At 35.4% G+C, this 19,978-nt stretch overlaps 1 protein-coding gene across 1 annotated transcript in view; it reads left to right on the forward strand.

Annotated features, from left to right (window-relative positions):
• The window catches only part of LOC145674378 (uncharacterized), a 305,117-nt gene that overhangs the window by 262,931 nt on the left and 22,208 nt on the right, over positions 1 to 19,978 (forward strand). Inside the window, exons 10-11 of the mRNA XM_081744352.1 lie at positions 5,993 to 6,185; positions 15,980 to 16,158. Coding sequence (XP_081600478.1) covers positions 5,993 to 6,185; positions 15,980 to 16,158 — 372 coding nt within the window. The remainder of the gene's footprint in view (positions 1 to 5,992; positions 6,186 to 15,979; positions 16,159 to 19,978) is intronic.

Genomic DNA, 19,978 nt, shown 5'->3' on the forward strand with positions numbered 1-19,978 from the left:
TATGATATTGATCTACGCGAAATAAAACGTTTTCACAATGGTTTATAAACAAAATATACATGCTACAATTAAAAATAAATTAATCACTAAGCAAAGCAAACCAATTTGTTATTACAAAACTATTATCTTGTGACAGTTTCGCCAACTAACCATTTGACTTCACTATTTTCTCGTCTAATAGTGTCTTGTGAAACCAAGTGGTCTGTTGGCGAAACTGTCACAACAAGATAATATTTTTGTAATAACAAATTTGTTTCCTTTGCTCAGTGATTAATTTATTTTTAATTATAATATGTAGTATTCAAAAGCTGGTATAATGGAAAATATACATGCATATAATACCAGATCGTGTGAACAAATTGAAAACCACACTCTAAACCAGTGGTTGCTAAACATATGAAGCTTATGAGCTGTCTACCGTTTTTAAATTCTATCGTGAGCTACCAACCAAAAGAACTACCTATTTTTAAAAAAAATCTTACATTTGTTTATTGCCTTTAAACTTACATTTCTAGAAAATATCAAATCAAACTATCCAAGTTAGCAAATGTCTAATATACACACGAAAAACAAAGTGCATAACTATCCAAGTTAGCAAATGTCTAATGTACACACGAAAAACAAAGTGCACAACTATCCAAGTTAGCAAATGTCTAATATACACACGAAAAACAATGTGCATAACTATCCAAGTTAGCAAATGTCTAATATACACACGAGAAACAAAGTGCATAACTATCCAAGTTAACAAATGTCTAATATACACAAGAACAAGTATTTTAAGAATGATCCCAAAAATTGCATCAAAAGATTACGATCTTGGCCAATAATTAGTTTTTTTTTTTTTTTTTTTTTTTTGATCAGGGGCTACAAAAGTTTGGAACGGCTACTGAATCGGGTTTTCGTATTTTTTTACGGAATAAGCACACCATACTGAGTTAAGTGATAGTTTGGGTTTGGCTACACTATATGCAGTTCTCCAGTTATAAAGCGTACAAGAAAATGTTTGGCTGAATGAAATAATATATTGAATTTTTTGGATTAGGAGCCCCAAAATTTTTGAACGGTCCTTAAATCGAGTATTCGTTTTTCTTTTTCTTTTCACGGAATAAGCACATCGTACTGGGTGAATTGTTAGTTTTGGTTTGGCTACACTATTTGTAGTTCTCAAAATATGGGGCGTACAAGAAAAGGTTTAATTGTATGAAATATATTGAATTTTGTGGATCAGGGGCCACAAAATTTTTGAGCGGTCCTTAAATCGAGTTTTCGTATTTTTTACGGAATAAGCACATCATACTGAGTAAATTGTTAGTTTTGGTTTGGCTACACTATATGTAGTTCTCCAGATATAAAGAATACAAGAAAATTTTTGCCTGAAATATATTGGATCTTTTGATTCAAAAACATAACGTGCACGTGCGTATATAATCAACTGTGAGTTAAGGCTGACAATAGCAGTTGCACGGGAGAAACAAGCACTTGTTGTCAGTGCCCCCTGTCGTTAGCGTCAGCTCAGTGGACGAATCAAGGTTAGCCAAACGGAGCGTTAACGCGATCTACCGAACTACTAGCTCGCGATCGACGGTTTGGCGATCATTGCTCTACACTATCTAAAAATAAAGAAAGTTATGTAAATATAGGTGTAACGTTTATGAATATATTACCAATCTACATGCATCGTTTGCTTATGAACAAATTTAAAACTAATTATATAATGATCTAGTGGCAATACCTTTTTACAACTTAAATGAATTTTCTTTTTAATTTTAAAATTTATGTGCTCATTGGTAATACCAAAATGTAAATTTTATTTTACTAACTCTTCACAGGCTATCAGCCAGGTGAAAGTTTCCGACGTTTCGAATGCAGACAGTGCATTCATCTTCAGGGATTGTAATGAAGAGACCGAAGACGGAAGCATGTATATTATTTACAGGCAGAGCCATGAATGGGGCTTGTGATTGGCTGAGAAATGCTGGCTCCTGATTGGCTGTTGTAGCTACGAGAAATGGCTTTGTTGAATGTCTGATGTTGTTCCTGAAAAGAGCCTACCAGATAGGGCTGACCAGATAAAGCAGATATGGTATAAGTCGTTTTAGCCATTTGACGTAGCCACAACAACAGTCAATCAGTAGCCAGCATCCCTCAGCCAATCAGAAGCCAGCATTTCCCTAAGCCAATCACAAGTCTCCATTCATAGCTCTGACTCTAAATAGTTACTATATATACATGCTCACGTCTTGTAAATTATCCATTGTAGCTTTGGAAAATTCAAGATTACTAATAAAACTCCAACTGACCAAAGTAGTATATATATTTTAAAATTATATATACTGCTTTGGTCAGTTGGAGTTTTATTAGTAATGTTCACGTCTCCGGTCTCTTCATTATAATCCCTGAAGAAGAATGCGATATCTTCATTCGAAACATCGGATGTTAATACCTTCACCTGGCTGATAGCCCGAGAAGAGTTACCAAAATAACGTCGCCAGGAAAAATTCAATTCTTTCATCAGATTCTTTTACGGAGAGGACAAAGTTCGCAGTAAATTTTATTGTTAGCAAGTACGTATAAACTATAATAACATAGATATAGTGATTCATAAACCTTATGTATCTTTCAGTTGATGTTGTGTATCGCCAAGTTACAGGCTTAAAGACAATAAAAGTGTTTTATTTTACATTGTATATAACTTTGCATGTTAATCTCAAACTATTTCGCTTAAACTTATTATGACTTAAGTTAAACTTTAATGTATGTAAGTATAAACTTCAGATTTTTAAGTTGTTACAAGTTAACCAATAGTGTTATCTTGTAACATACTCTAATTGTTATCCAAATCACATGAGAATTTTTTTCTAAATTTTCGGGAGAGTTCAAAACCAACTCCGAACTTCTTGGTACTTACATAATCGTTTCAAAATAAATAGTTATCGTCCTTAAGGACAGCATATATATATATACCGGGTGATTCAATAAGAACGTACCAGGCCTATATCGCAGCTAATACTGCACGTAGAGTCTTCAAACAAAAAATTGCATTACAAAATCGTATGTGTAGAATGCAATAAAAATAGTAGCGAGAGCAGTGGCGTCACGTGAATATCTCCAACGGGGGACAACTTCAAAATTTGAAATGGAAAGTGGTATAACTGTTGGAATCGTTCGAAAGAACATTAAATGTCATGCAGGTTTTAGAGGACAAACTTTGTCATATCCTTTCCCATTAAGCCGCTAGAGGCGTTGTTGCAGACTTGTATCTGACTACCCGTAGGCCTTTACCTCAGCTAATAATGCACATAAAGCCGTCAAACAAACAATTGAACTACCAAATCGTATGTGTAGAATGCAATAAAAATAGTAGCTACATCAGTGGCGTATCGTGGGTATCTCCAACGGGGGTCAGCTGCAAAATTTGACATGGAAACAGGTGTTAGTTGTGCCTCCATTGAAACAAGCGCACAATGGGAGAAACGTCGAGAGGAAACACGTTGGCATATTTCTTCCTCGTTGGCAGCAACACGGTCACATTACTAGGTGAAAGTCAGATGGTACGAGAGTGTTTCCTCTCGACGTTTCTCCCATTGTGCGCTTGTTTCAATACACCCACAACCAAACCCTGTTTCCATGTCAAATTTTGCAGATGATTCCGTTGGAGATATTCACGATACGCCACTGGTGTCGCTATTATTTTTATTGCATTCTACACATACGATTTGGTAATGCAATTTTTTGTTTGAAGGCTCTACGTGCAGTATTAGCTGCGACATAGGCCTGGTATGTTCTTATTGAATCACCCGGTGTATATATATATATATATATATATATATATATATATATATATATATATATATATATATATATATATATATATATGTCCTTATTACGAATTAAACCGAACTCTTACGATCTAAATCATGTTGGGCATAGTAGTAAGCCTTGACCTGCCATACACTTGTAAAATATTAAACTCTACAGATTTTCGTTTCCCAAGTGTGAGACATCAAATTTTGGATTTGGACTTACAATGAAATTTTCACAAATCAATTGTAATACAGATCTGGTTAGAAATTAATAAAAGACGACATTTTCCGCAATTGAGAAACACATATTAGTTATTGGAGACAAATCAATTAAGTTGTAGACCGTAAAAGATTTACATCTTTTCTTTTCCACTAAAACCTTGACTTTTTTTTTTTAAATTTTAAAATCTGAGGCAACCGTATGAAACATGTATCACGAAACCTATCCTATGCTAATATCTGTGGTGAATGAAGAATCGAGAACAAGTCTTACTAATTTCCATATGCAAATTCCATATAATTAAGCCTGTAGTACGTGGAACCTTTTTAATACGGAAACAAACAAAGCTTTCTGTAAACAACAAAAACGTTGTTCTTTTATAATGTATTTAGTATATATGTTTATTTATAGATTTTCCTCTTATTTTTAAGAATTAGACATATAGAGAGATTGAAAGAACCTAGCATAATGTATATGAAGATATACTGTAAATGACAAAACCTTCATCAAATACAACAATGTTTCCAACTTTTTATCTTACTTATTGACTTCAAGAAGATCCTGAAAAATACATTTCTTGTTTCTCGTTTGCCAATATTCATTCCTCTTCGATTTATTTTTATTTTCTTTCTTTCTTTCTTTCTTTATTATTTTTTTATTTTTGTTGATGACCTCTCTTTACGTTAACAAAATCAATATACTAATATTATTTTGACACACTCCATTTTAGTTTCTCTATTTTTCATACTTTAGAATTATAGTTTTTAATAAAAAGTTTCAGGCTCACATGTAAATGACCTTTCCAGCAACTAATAAAACTACTACAAGTAGAAAAACTGGGATTTGTAAGTGACGAAGTGTAGTAAATATGAAGTATTGAAAGTAATATCATTTATGCTATGCTTATATCACTACATTGATTACTAGATTCTGATACTTCGTAGTTAATAGTTGAATTTAAGAGAATGACATACTAAAAATAATACCAAATTTACCATTTTTCTTTTGCTTGTTTTTCATAAGTGAACGGAAGTATAATGAAATACTGTACAACTAACCACAATCATAGATAATGTTATTCTACAACAGAAAATATGAACCTGAAGAATTTTGAGTGTTGCCATCCATAGAAATCACAATGTTGTTAGAGTAACAATTCCTCCAAAACCTAAGTTAAGGCAGCGACTAGATTAACGAACTCAAACTCAACTGCAATTGATTGCGTATCATGTTGTCTTGGAACCCTGTGAACTACTTTTCAAATAATAATTGTATTAAATTTGTAATAAACAAAATAGTTTAAACATGCAGCTATTAAAATTAAATAATGACGTTATTTAAAAAGTAGTTCACAGGATACCAAAACAACATGATATGTAATTAATTGCAGTTGAGTTCGTTCCTCTAGTTGCCGTCTTAACTTAGATTTTGTGGGAAATGTTGTTCTGGCAACACTGTAATTTCTATGAATAGCAACATTGAAAACTATTCAAGTTCATATTTTCTATTGTATAATAATATTATCTATGATTGTGGTAAATTGCACTTCATTATCTGCTTTCACTTATAAAAAACAAGCAAAGGAAAACTGGAAATTTTGTATTATTTTTAGTATTTCAGGCTCTTCACGTAACATGTACTAAGCGGAAACCTGTTTACAATGAGAATAACATGGCACCGTAGAATTCCTGTTAAGCTCAGGTTAAAATGTAATTAATGATGAAGCATATATACTGAAACATCCACGATTTATTGCCAATCATGAAAGTACAACAAATCTTGCTTCAGCGTCTTTTGAATAGTAGGTTTAAAAATAATAATGTTTATCTAAGGGATATGGCATTCGGATCACAAAACTGCCTGGAAAAAAGTCATATACCGTGCAGCGCTTGGGTAGCAGTGTGGGGAGTATTTAGTATTTGAAGAATTCTTAATATTTGTTGTTTTATTTTACTTCTTCTGATAGGTAGCAGTGCCAGACGAGGGTTCAAGAAGTATTGAAAATCCGGAAAAGGAACTTGCTGATTGGTTGTCAAGGTGTAGGCGCATTCTTCCTCGTAAAACTTCATCTGCGACAGTCTTAGCTTCACTGGAGAGCTCACCATTCATTGGAGAATTAGATATTAGAGTCATCCACATAAAGGAAGGTTTGCCCAAAGGTATTGTTTGCAATTGATTACCATTTATTATTATTTTGTTCTAGAATCTACCCCTTAAGTATTTTAAAGCTATGGAAAATAAACTCTGGTTAGGACAGTAGAGAGGATCACGCAAACTATTTCTAGGTATGAGATATAGATAGCAACCGTTAGTCACCGTTACCCGTTAAGATGTTAACGGATTGATTCCATTAACGAACTCAGCCGAGGTGTTATAAACCACAGAATTCAAAAATGCAGTTATTATGTATGGGATACACCTTATAGATAACCGTTAAAGTCGTTGTTATCCGTTACTAAGTTAACGGATTGACTCCATTAAAGAACTCCAGATGCATAAAACAGAATTCAAAAAATCGCTTACATGTATGGGATATGGACTATATACAACCATTGTTAAAGTTACCGTTATCCATTAATACAATAAGGGATTGTCTTCATTAACGAAATAAATCGAGATATGCACTCTAGCTATCTGCCACATAAGACAGAATTAAAAAAAATTCACATACTTTTCTGAGGAATGGGCTATAAACAGACACCGTTACAATCGTTTTTATCCGTTAATGCTTTAACAGATAGACTTCATAAAGGAACTTGGTCGACACAATCGCTCTAGCTATCCGTTGCAAAAAAAGGAACATAATCACAAATTCGCTTAGAATAATAGGATATGAACTATAGATAGCCACCGTTAAAGTCTCCGTTATCCGCTAATTCGTTAACAAATTATCTCCATTGCCGAATTTGGTCCGAGATAATTACTCTACTCACCTGTTGCAAAGGACAAAATTTAAAAATAAAAACTCGTATTCGTTCAAGAGTTATCGTGCAAAGTAACGGACAGACGGACTAAGAACACAATACTATAAGACTCACTGCGTGATTCTATAAATTACAGTGCACAAAATTTTATAATATTTAGTTATTAGGATCATGCAATGAGATTATAATATTGTGTTGTTATTTAATCCGTTATTCTGCATGATAACTATTGAACATACAAGATTTTTTTAAATTTTGTTTTTTTAGAATAGATGGCTAGAGCAAATATCTCTGCCGGGTTCGTTAATGAAGTCAATCTTTTAAAGGATTAACAGATAACGGTGCCTTTAACGGTGGCTATCTATAGCTCATATCCAATAGATGTGAGCAAACTATTGAATTCTGTTTATTGCAATAGATAGCTAGAGTAATTATCCCGTCACAGATCGTTAATGAAGTCAATCCGTTAACAATCTAACGGATAACGGTGCCTTTAACGGGGCTATCTATAATCCATATGCCATACATGTAAAGGATTAAAATGATTATTGAATTCTGTTTAGTCTGAATAAACAGCTAGAGCAATTATCTCGACCAAGTTTATTAATGGAATTGATTCGTTAACAACTTAACGGGTAACGACTACTAATGGTGTCTATCCATATCTCATATATACAAATATTTCACCTGATTTTCTCTACTGTCTTTATCAGAGTTTATGTATATGAACATATCCTCTGATTATGGTGATAAATATGAAATATGCAATTCTTAAATAAAATGAAATGAAAGATTTAGTTTGAACGTTTACAGTCATCCTCTGTAGGCTTAAGGAGACGGATAATTAATGGAAGCATAAACGCTAATCCTAGGTGGTGCCTGGAGACCGCTTCTCCGAGTTTTACTTGGGCCTACATGTTTGTATTAAAATTCTCATTGATGTCTTGTAAAAGATATTTGTCAAATTTGAAAAAAAATGAAATGAAATATTTAAGTTTTACGTCCCACGGTTATGCCGGTTAGGCTAAAGGAGACGGTGATAATGAGAAATGAGTGAGATGGTGGAATGAAGAAAGTGGGAGGAAACGGGAGAACCCCGAGAAAACCCACGAGCACGGTGTTTGTCCACTACAAAGTCCACACGGCGCGAGCTGGGATCGAACCAGGGACTCCAAGTACCAGAGGTGAACCACTGAGCCACCGCGCCCCCTTGTCAAATTTGAATCGGACCCCGCAAAATTATACAGAAATCGACAACAAATGGAAATAAATGATTGTGTAAAACAAATGGAGTGAGAATGTGGAAAGAAATTAGATAACCATGAGAAAATCCACGGACACGGCACTGTCTACCGTGAAGTCGCATGGCCCGGATGCATTTATTAGTAAAAGGATATGTGAAATAAATATAATAAAGATGTTTAAAATTACTATAGTAACTGTTAAAATGCTGTACAATATTATTAAACTCTATTTAATCAGTCCAGCAATGATTACACTATGTTTACTAATGTTCCGTCAACATTTCTTGTAAATTGACAATATCGAATGTAAGAATACTTATATTACTTGTAAAAGACAAAAAATTACTTTCCGACAGTGTATGACATTATCATGCCAATTGTAAGATTCGTGGCAAAGTGGAAAAGAAAATAGTGCTACTCGTGCGGAAGAAACTGGTTTGAGTATAGGTTTGCAGCTCACATGATTCGGATCTCTCATTAATCTGAAACTGTCTATCTCATTGAAATTTTAAAGTGAAAACGAATTTGGAAAAGACTAAAAGGAACTTGTAGTTCATTACATGACATTTCTTTATATGCAATTGTATTGGAACTAAACTTTTTCCATATAACCAGAGATGAATCCAAAGTTGAACCTTGAATCTGGGGATAACCTACACATTTCCTGAAAGGGTTTGTCAAGTAAGTTCCTAAACAGGTTTCAATTCCTTGCCTAGAAGTGACCCCACCCCTTCAGGGATTGAAATATATAAAACAGCTTAACCTATATGTCCTTTATATCAAAGTGATCTGCATGACTAGTAGATTAAGAACATAATATGTACTACTCAATTATATCACATACTAGCATATATTACCCGCTTCGCTCGGTTGAAATGAAAATTTAAATGCACAACTCCGTATCTCATGTGTTTAGTACCCGTGAAAAATGCTGTTTTCGTTTTTAATGGCATCGATTTAAACGGCGCCGGAAAGATCATTGTTCATCTCGGCGACCTCGAAAACCATGGATTCGACATTAATATTGGTCATTTTCGATCATTTTATTATCTCCCCCTCTCCCAAGTTGCGGGCCTGAATTTGGTTTTAAACGGGATCGAAAGTGTCACCGGTCATCTCAGCGACCCCGGAAACTATGGATTCAACACTAATATGGATTATTTTTGATCAGTTTTATGTATTTCCCTTTCCCCCTCTCCAACATGCGGGGCTGAATTTCGACTTAAACAGCATCAGAAGTGTCACTGTTCATCTCGGCAACCCCAAAAAATGTAGATTTAACACTATTATCGGTCATTTATATATATATATATATATATATATATATATATATATATATATATATATATATATATATAAATCTTCCTGCCTCTCCACCAAGTTGCGGGGTTGAATTTCAATTTAAACGAAATCGAAAGTATTACTGTTCATCTAAGCGACCCAGAAAACTATAAATTCGGCACTGATACAGGCCATTTTCGATCATTTTTATCTCTCTTTCTCCCCTCCCCCTAGTGGTGGGGCTGATTTTGGATTTAAACCGGATTGGAAATGTCATTGTTCGTCTGAATGATCCCGAAAATTATGAATTAGACATTAATATTGGTCATTTTCTACCATTATTATATATTGCTCCCCCTCCCCTCCTCCTTGGTGCGGCACACGGCATCAGAGTTGTCAGTGTGAATCTCAGCTACTCAGAAAACTATGGATTCGACACTAATATTAGTCATTTCTGATCATTTTTAAATGTTTATCTCCCTCTCCTACATTGTACCCTCCCCCTCCATTACTGTCAGGGCTGAACTTGGGTTGAAACATCATCAGAAGTGTCAGTGTTTCTCAAAACAATCCCCAAAACTATGGATTCAACACCAATATCGGTCATTTTTGATCATTTTTAAATTTCTCTCCCCTCCCTTACGTTGCATCGTTAAAGTAAATAGCCTAAAATAATCCCTGTTTCTAATCTCATGTATGTTGAAAATTTGATTGAGATCGGTCTGGTAATTCAAGAGTGATGAAGTCACAAATGCAGTCATTTTTATTTAATTTTGTTTTTGTATATATCTCCTCCCCCTCCCCTAAGTTGGCTCGTCCAAGTGAAACGATAAAAAAAGATACACCCAAGGCCCAACCCTTATATACGTTGAAAATTTGCTCGAGATTGGTTGGGTGGTTCAAAAGTTATTAGGCTTTATTAGTTTTTATTTATACGTCCTCCTCTCCTCCCCCTCCTCTAGGATCTACAGTTAAAGTGAAATTACAAAAATATTTTCAGATTCGAACCTCATGTACCTTTAAAATTTGGTTGAAATCGGTCGGATAGTTCAAGAGTTATTAAGTTACAAAATAGTCACTTTCAGTCTTATATAAATTGATTTTTGTATATCTGCCCCTCCTTCTCCTCCCCTACGTTGCTAAGTCAAATTTAAATCATAAAAACAATCCCAGCCCTGAACCTCATTTATGTTGAAAATTTGATTGAGATCAGTCTACTGGTTTAGGAGTTATTAAGTTTTAATTTATTTTTTATATCTCCTCCCCCTCCCCTCAGTTCTAGCATCAAAGTGAATAGTCTAAATCCATCCCAGCCTCGAACCTCATCCATGTTACTAATTCGATCGAGATGGGGGGGGGGTTCAGGAGATTTAGAGTCACAAACATAGTAATTTTCAATTTTATATATATAGATTAATGAAAAAACCAAAAATCACGATTATTTCACTATAAATATCTTACATTAGTGGACATATAAAGTTGAGAAAAGTATGTCCATAATATCCAGTCAACAGTAAGTCATTTGGTATCACAACTAATGTGACTCATTGTTATTGCTAGATGTGACTCATTGAGTGCACGTATTTCAATTTCTATATTTTCCACGATTTCAGCTATATATGTTGTCAGATCAGTACTTCATTATATGTTCGTGAACTGCTTATCTAGGCGAGTTGTTTGATAGGTCACACGGTACATCACGTTCAATAGATTTTGGTTACTAATTAGGAGAGACTAGTCGTGGTAGTAATTTGAGCTCATTTACTAGATCCGAACAGCTCTTTCTTTGTAGGTATGTAAACCCGATTGGTCAGCCTCCAGGGTTTAAGCCCTCTAGCCACGAGAAGCACGGGTAATGAGAGGGAAGAAGGCCCCGGTGGATGTTGAGTTGAGTTGAGTTGATTTTGAGTTTATCGTCCCGTTCAGCAGCGAGGCTATATGAGACGTGGACCTACTGATTAACGTGGAATCCGAACCACATGAGCTCCCGCCGGGAATCGAACCCGGGTCTCCCGCGCCAAAGGCGCGTACGCTAACCGCTCGGTGGATGTTGTTTTCCGGAGCTTAGCTTTTGTTTTTCTCCAGTGTGTGAGAGTCATGTAACTCACATGTCACTGTCCTGGCAGGATGGTGCTGCCAAGACTTTGCCTTTGTTTCAAAGGTATGAAGGCCACCTAACTCACACTGCCTCACGATCACTTTATGGCGTGGTAGTGAGGTTCACTAATATAGGATATTTATAGTGAAATAATCATTTCTCGGGTTTATTACCTTGATATAGGATATAATTGGTGGTGCATATTATATTCTTAATCTACTTATCATGCGGAGCGCTTTGATATATAGGTCAAGTTGTTCTATTTATATCCATCCCTGATAGGGTGGGGTCACTTCCGAGCAAGAAATTGAAACCTGTTTTGGAACTTGCTCGACAAACCCTTTCAGGAGATATATAGGTTATCCCCAGATTCAAGGTTCAAATTTGGAGGGATCCCTAGTAAGAATCATTCCACATCAGAAGTGATTCAATAATGTTTCTTCAACCTCTCGGGACTTACTATACTTTATTAATTTAGTGGCTCTTTAACTTCCACTAAATTGTCTTTTTTCTTGTTTGTTTTCTGCGCATCTTAAAAATATTGATACATCCATGTTTTCTGTCATTTTTAAAGAATGTATTAACAATTACACTAGTCGGCATGAAAATCCTCCCAGGAGGGTGAAAGGATGTACCGGATAGATTTCGAGACGCTGATGACGAATATCTCATCGAGAAAGTTCCAGCACTTTTTTTTTTTTTTTTTTTTTTAGGCGCTGTTTCCATAATTGACTGAAAAATCGTATTTTTCTTATTTAATATGTGTTTTCCGTGTTTGGAGTGCATAATTCTGAATTTTTATCTTAATCCAAGAACTGTTACTAGGCTATATCCCAGGAACATTCTTTTCTCTAGCTCACGACCCCCCGGAAACGTACCCCCTCCACTTGGGTTGCAAAGATTAATTGTCGTTCCACACTGCATACACTAAAACCTATGCGTTATTGACGGAGAAAGGTTTCGTAATCAACTTGCGATCATTCGTCGGCTCCCTTTTGTCTAGACGACAGACAGATTGTTGAAAAAGAGGCGCCAAGACATACCTACCACGTTGTCGCGTGAAACAAATATTTCAGTTTCGAGTTGATCTTCGTGTTAAAAGGTGGTATTACGCTGTGTCTGTGTATACCGTAGGTGAAAAATATTTCTGCGTGAAATATTGACGTTTGTGTTAAACGAACATGCCGAGAACTTGCAACAATTCGACAGATTCATTCTGCTACATATGTGGGGAAGTGATTTTCAAGGGACAAAGTAGGCCATTGTCACCGTTCCTGAAGACAGCCTACCATCTGTACTTCGGGTGTAAAATCGGGGACTAGGATCGCGTTTGGGCTCCGAAACAAAGTTGTAACTCGTGTGCGCGTACTCTCACAGGATGGTTGAAAGGTACACATAAATCGATGCCGTTCGCCGTACCTATGGTTTGGCACGAGCCCCGTGATCATGTTTCAGACTGTTACTTCTGCCTGACTAATATAAAATGTTTCTCAAAAAACATGAAGCATAAAATACAGTATCCTAACTTGGATTCCGCGAGGAGACCTGTGAAACATGATATTTGTCTGCCTGTACCCGTACCACCAGACTCATACACCCTGTGCAGTGTTTCATCCGATGAAGAACCTGCTGCTTGTGAGGATGTTGCACAATCTTTGAGTACACAGTCAGATCCCAATTACGCTCCAGTGCCTGATACTAATGAACTACATGGGATATGTCAGGAAGAGCTGAATGATCTGATCAGAGACTTAAACCTTCCCAAGTCTAAGGTCCTGTTGCTTGCATCACGAATTCAACAATGGAATCTACTAAACCAAGATGTGAATATATCGATGTATAGGAAAAGAGAGGTGAGCCTAGTTCCTAATTTTACGAAGGATGGTGATTTGGTGTATTGCAGTGACATTCCATCGCTTATGGGACAACTGAAGTTGAACTACAACACTTAAGATTGGAGGCTATTCGTAGATTCCTCTAGGATAAGTCTCAAGGCAGTATTACTACACAATGGCAATGAAAAGCCAGCCATCCCTGTTGCTCATGCTGTACATATGAAAGAAACATACGAGAATATGCGAAACCTATTGCAGAAAATAAAGCACGAACAGTTCCAATGGTCTGTATGCGCTGACCTTAAGGTTATTGCCATCCTCACCGGTTTACAAGGAGGTTACACAAAGCACTGCTGCTTCTTGTGTCATTGGGATAGTCGAGCCAAAGATCAGTACACCATCACAAAATGGCCGCCAAGGAAGCAACTGGTCCCAGAGGAGATGAACGTGGCTAATGAACGTCTTGTGAATCCGGAGAAAAATATTCTTACCACCCCTTCATATCAAATTAGGGCTCATGAAGGTCTTCGTCAAGGCTCTGAACCGGGATGGTGAAGCATTTAACCATCTCAGAAAACTATTCCCAAGACTCAGCGAGGCCAAGGTGAAAGAAGGTGTTTTTACGGGACCTCACATCAGAGACGTTTTTAAGGATACTACATTTTTTCTAAGTTTAATGAAGTGGAAAGTGAGGCTTGGGAGGCCTTTCGAGAAGCGTGCAGTAGCTTTCTAGGGAATCATAAGTCACCTGATTACAAAGACATTGTGGGCAGGTTAATTACTTCATTTCGTAACATGGGATGTAATATGCCCCTAAAGTTACACTTCCTGCATTGCCACCTGGACTTCTTCCCTGAAATGTACAGATTGGGGGAAGTCTCTGACGAATAAGGGGAAAGGTTTCACCAGCAAATAGCTACCATGGAGAGGCGCTACAGTGGTAAATGGAGTGTGAATATGTTGGCAGACTTCTGTTGGAATGTGACACGCGAGACACCCTGTAGTAATTACAAGAGAAGTAGGAAAACCAAGTGACACGTAAGTGTTAAACTTTAACTTTTTATGCAATTTTATCTGGATAATTTATATTGATATTTAAATTATAACGTGCAAATTATTATGGGTGGAGAATAGCATCTTTGGGCGGATATTGAAACCCTCCTCCCTGAAAACTGGTACATCCTGGAGAAAAACGGGTTACAGATTCGAACTCAGGAGCTCAAAACCTATAGGAATCACCTATTTTCGTTAGTGGGAGCGAAAAAAGTTTCATTTTGCCGACTAATAAAAATGCTAGACATCGTGCCCAGAAAATTATTTCGTTTCTACATTGATTCATATCACTTAAAACAACGTAACAATCAATGTTACATGATATAGTTTCAAAAAATTAAATTTTATATTTCGAAAAAATCATTCAAAAATTAAGCTATCATTTTTAAAAAGGCATTTAAAAAGTTAGAACTTCTAATTAGTCCCTTATTTGTCAAGTTAAGATTTTAATGGGTTCACAGATTTTCAAAGAATTTAAGAAGTTAGTTACTGAATTCTCTACGTCTGTGTGTGTGTGTGTGTGTTATTTGCGAATTTTTCAATTTGAACCCTCCATTCGACAAAGCATCAAAAACTATCTTAAAGAAGTGATGGAATATTTAGCTTCAGTCTTACCGTTGCCAAGATATTGGCCAAAAAGGTTCCAATTTCTGGAAATTTAAAGAGCCACATCTCGGGGACCGTAAGTCATAGAGAAATCATATTAGTGTTGATCAATACTTAAGAAGATGGTAAACATTTTGGTACTGATATGAACTGGTGGCCACTGGCTAATTGGCCACCGTTCCCCAGATATTGGCCAAAAAAGTTCGGATTTCAGGAGATTTAAGGAGCCACATCTCGAGAACCGTAATTCATAGCGATATGATATTTTGCGAATTTTTCAATTTTGAGCCCTCCATTTTGAACATGTGTCTTCGTAAAACAACATATCGTAGAACGTTTTAACAGAACACTTAAACAAAACGTGGAAAAAATTTAGTATTCAAGGAAATTATAAGTGGATAAACATGTTACAAGAATTGTTTAATGAATATAATAATAAAGTACATAGAACAATTGGTATAAAGCCTATAATAGTTAATAAAAACAATAATTCTTTTAACTTCGTTCTGGCAAAGCTCTTGGAGCATTCTCAACTTTTTTTTTTTTTTTTAATTTACAGTGTATTTTGTCGTACCTCAAATTTATGTTTCCCAATTCTAAGAAAGGTATTTTTCTATTGATTTCAAGTTCTTTAGAAAGCTTAATTCAAACCTTATCTTTCATTAACTTCATAATTTCGAAGATCAACAACAACCAACTTGACTGTTTTAGATAACCAGAATTTCCTTGGTATCATTACAATTGTGTTTTTACATTCGTCTTCATCTAGATACTACACCTGACTTTTTTTTTTTTCAAATTAGATTTTAGTTTTATTGAGTAATTTCTGAGTTTAAACTTTCTAAATTATATGTATATTTGATTGGAAAATCCTGCAGTTTGTACATAATGTGGTTTTTATTTTACTTTCAGATATCTGTGTGTGCTTTATAGTTGAAAGCAATGGCCACTTGTTAGATCAAGTTAAAGTTAATTTAAACACAGAACCTCAGCCTACAGAATGGTATACACTAGACTTAATTTATTCTCAGTATCTAAAAGTTAAGCTGATCTCCTTGAGAAAGGGTGTGCTTTATTCTGGTATCATCAGGGTAAGAAATATATTCAATACTTCTCAAATAATTTATTTTTTGCATTCACTTAAAAAAAATAAAAAGTTTGTTTAAAAAAATACTCTCGAAAAATAATTAGTATAATGTATTTGATTAATTCAAGCTTCATAAATAAATAAAATACAATTATTGCACCATTTTATGACTAATGTTAAGGAAATGAATTGAAATCTTTGAATTTTACGTCCTACGTTATGCCGGGTAGGCTGAAGGAGACAGTGATGAAAAATGAAGAAACGGTGGAATGAAGAAAATAGGAGGAAAAAAGGGAGAACCCCATGGAAATCCACGTACACGGTGTTTATTCACCACAAAGCTCACTTGGCGCGAGCTGAGATTAAACCTCGGACCCCATACACCAGAGGTGAAAGCTCTATCACTGAGCCACCGCGATCCCAGCTAATATTAAGGAGATAAAGGATTTTCAAATAAATTGAATATTGACCTTCAATAATATTTTGTATTTATCCATTGTTTCGTACATACTAGTATTCTGCAGAAACAATTTTCGTGGATTTCTGATTTATATATATATTATAGGTATTAACTGATAAGGTTTAGAAAAGATAATCCCATTAAGTACGGGTACTGCATATTAGAACAATGGTGGTTGTTTTTTTTTTAAGTAATTGTATGCCCATATTTCTATGACAAGTTTGCGGCGTAGGTTGGCAAACAGCTATAGCACATTATAAGAAGTGAGACATGTATATAACTGTTTTTCTTTAGTGATAAATCCATTATGTAGATAGAAAAGAATTACTACTGCGTTGATAAATGTGGGAGAAGCGGAAAGCTCACTGCGGTTAAATTTATAAAAGAGAAAAGTGATACATCTCTAACATCGTCACTACCAGAAGTTTCATGGTAAATTCTGTAACCGAGATTGGGATTAGATATTCTCTAGTCAAGGGATCATCTTTCCTAGATATCTTGAATTGCAAGCACTATGGAAACTGTTAATTTTGAAAACTCTATAGCAAAATTATTTAAAAGTTTACTCACTTGAGTGTTGAGATGGTAAAAAGAAACGTTGTTTGCACTGGAGTGTCCAAAGTACAAAATGAGCCTTAGTCATTTGACAAATATGCACTTGAAATGCATTATTTATCAACTACAAAAATATCAAATTAATATTAAAAGTTGTATCATTACATTATATTGTTAGGTATTGATACAAGGGCAGATAAAACGTAATGAGAATTCTTTCTCAGTGAACTATGTAACTATTCTGAAATATCTACATAGTCATTTTGAAAGTAATCTCGTTCTTTCACCATACATTTTTCCACCGCTTCTTCCATGCAGTAAATACGTGATTCAGTCCATTTGCGAAAGGTGTTTACCATGTTGTTCACGTTGTTCATGTTGTTGGGCCTTCCGGTCTTCTGTGGCCACCTGCATCTTCTCTCCCCTTCAACAATGAATTATGCCACCAAAATGCTGCAGTATATGACATATAGTTCTCTCCATAAGCTTCCTGAAAAAGTTTGTAGGTGTTAGTAACAGATTTATTCCAATGAACATAAAACTTGTCACCATAATATCCTTCTAAATTGGATTTCATTTCATAGCACCTTATACTCTTGTAGGTAATTTCCAACTACACTTGACTTTTAACGTTGATCGTCACCTGTAACAAGAGACACAAATTTGAATATTCTTCTAAATTGGACTTTTAACGTTGATCGTCACCTGTAACAAGAGACACAAATTTGAATATTCTTCTAAATTGGACTTCATTTCACAGTACCTTATACTCTTGTAGGCAATTTCCAACTACACTTGACTTTTAACGTTGATCGTCACCTGTAACAAGAGACACAAATTTGAATATTTTACAGCACATGGATTGAACACCATGTTACATAGTAAGATAACAGTTGTTGGTCTCTGGTTCACATCTTACCTGAAAAAAAAATCAGTCTCATTACTTTCTAATCTGCCTGCGTACTATAGTACTATAAAATATAGATTAATATGGATGATACAAGATGGATTTATTATAATTCTACCCAATATGGGCAGCGAATACCAGTATAATTTGTAGCACAGAACTTAATACACAGTCCAATAAAACTGTCTCCAGTTGTTCTTTTCTTTTTTATTTAAGGACAGTGTAATTTCCTGCAAAGTTTCTCGCCAACCCCCGTAAGCATACTATCATATCAGCATTGTTATATCAACTAAATCAGCTGTTCAAAGTCTTCTTTATGATTTTCAATGTAAAAATTACATCTTTTACGCACAGAAGAACATGTTATGTCACTAATAATATTGGCTGATAATCAAATTCAGAAGCAATATGACCTTCAGAAATGCTCTAGAATCATATCTTTTCAGAAAAAGAAAAATTTCATTGTTCTCTGGAGAGAAAAGTCCACTGGACTGAGGTCGGGGAGAACGATGGCCAGTCAATGGCCCCTCATCTGACAACTCATATTAAAATGTAACAAGATAACATCAAAGTTAATAACAAATGTAACAAAGTTCATATTATTTACACAATCATTTCTTGCAACGTATCATTCACGAACCACCTTTAGCCACCTATTATTCAACACCATAATGTATTGTTCGCGTCCATCAGCTACTGTTACTCTACTGAATTAAAAATTGAATAATAGCTAGTGTCAAAGAACTTAAGAGGTTTGTAAACAATCAAAGAAAGCTTAAAGAATTCAAGACTATTTGATAAAAATGACGTCAGCATTACGTCATTTTTGCCTTGAATTCAATAGTTTTGTTCAAGAGATTTTCTTTCGGTCCTGTCCAAAACAACCCAATTCAAGAGCGTTTAATAGCCAATCATAAGCAAAAATGAACGTCCGCACTGGAAGACTTTGCTAATAATCTTGCTGATGTAACGTACTTGCGATGCTTGTATGTTCACCCATAGTTATTTCTAAAATTATGAAGGCAATGATAGGCGCAAATAGTAACTTGAGAATTTACTGTACAGGAATATTTACTAGGTTTGTAAAGAAAGTCTAATGCATATATATAGGCGGTAAGTCCAGTAGGTACAAAAAAAGTAATATTGTCATTGCTATCATGTTCTTTGCTAGGTTTCCTGCGTTGTCACACTTTTTATTTTTTTCGATGATCAATGCCAAGTTAAATTTTACAAAAGGGTGGCAAAGAAATAGTCTCTTCTTTAAAACAGCCATTGCATAAAGAACATCAGAAATCATTCATTACCTTGTAGTATTGATTACATAACCACACATAAAAAAGTAAAAGTTCTTTGTATCGGATCGCAGGGTATGGATCCAATGTATTTTGTAAATTGGCACGATCGATCGTCCTGGGGTTTCGAAACTTCGATTCTCTGCAACAAAATACATCGAATCCATACTCTGGGGTACGCCGCACAGAACTTCTTTTTTGTATGGCTGAGCTACGTGTATCCTCCCTATCTAAAAACCCCGAAGTTTCTTTCCCATAAAAAAATTGACACGGCCGATCATCCTGGAGTTTCGAAATTTGGATTCTCTGCAACAAAATACATGGAATCCACACTCTGGGGCACGCCACACAGAACTTCTTTTTGTATGGCTGAGCTACGTGTATCCTCCCTATCTAAAACCCCCGAAGTTTTCTGCCCATAAAAGAAATTGACACTGTGGATCGTCCTGGGGTTTCGAAATTTGGATTCTCTGCAACAAAATACATCGTATCCATACCCTGGGGTCCGATGCACTGAACTTTTTTTGTATGGCTGAGCTACGTGTATCCTCCCTATCTAAAAACCCAGAAGTTTTTTGCCCATAAAAAAAATTGACACGGTCGATCATTC

Source organism: Thermobia domestica, chromosome 17 (assembly GCF_964235325.1).
Source record: "Thermobia domestica chromosome 17, izTheDome1.hap1.1, whole genome shotgun sequence".
NCBI lineage: Eukaryota > Metazoa > Arthropoda > Insecta > Zygentoma > Lepismatidae > Thermobia > Thermobia domestica.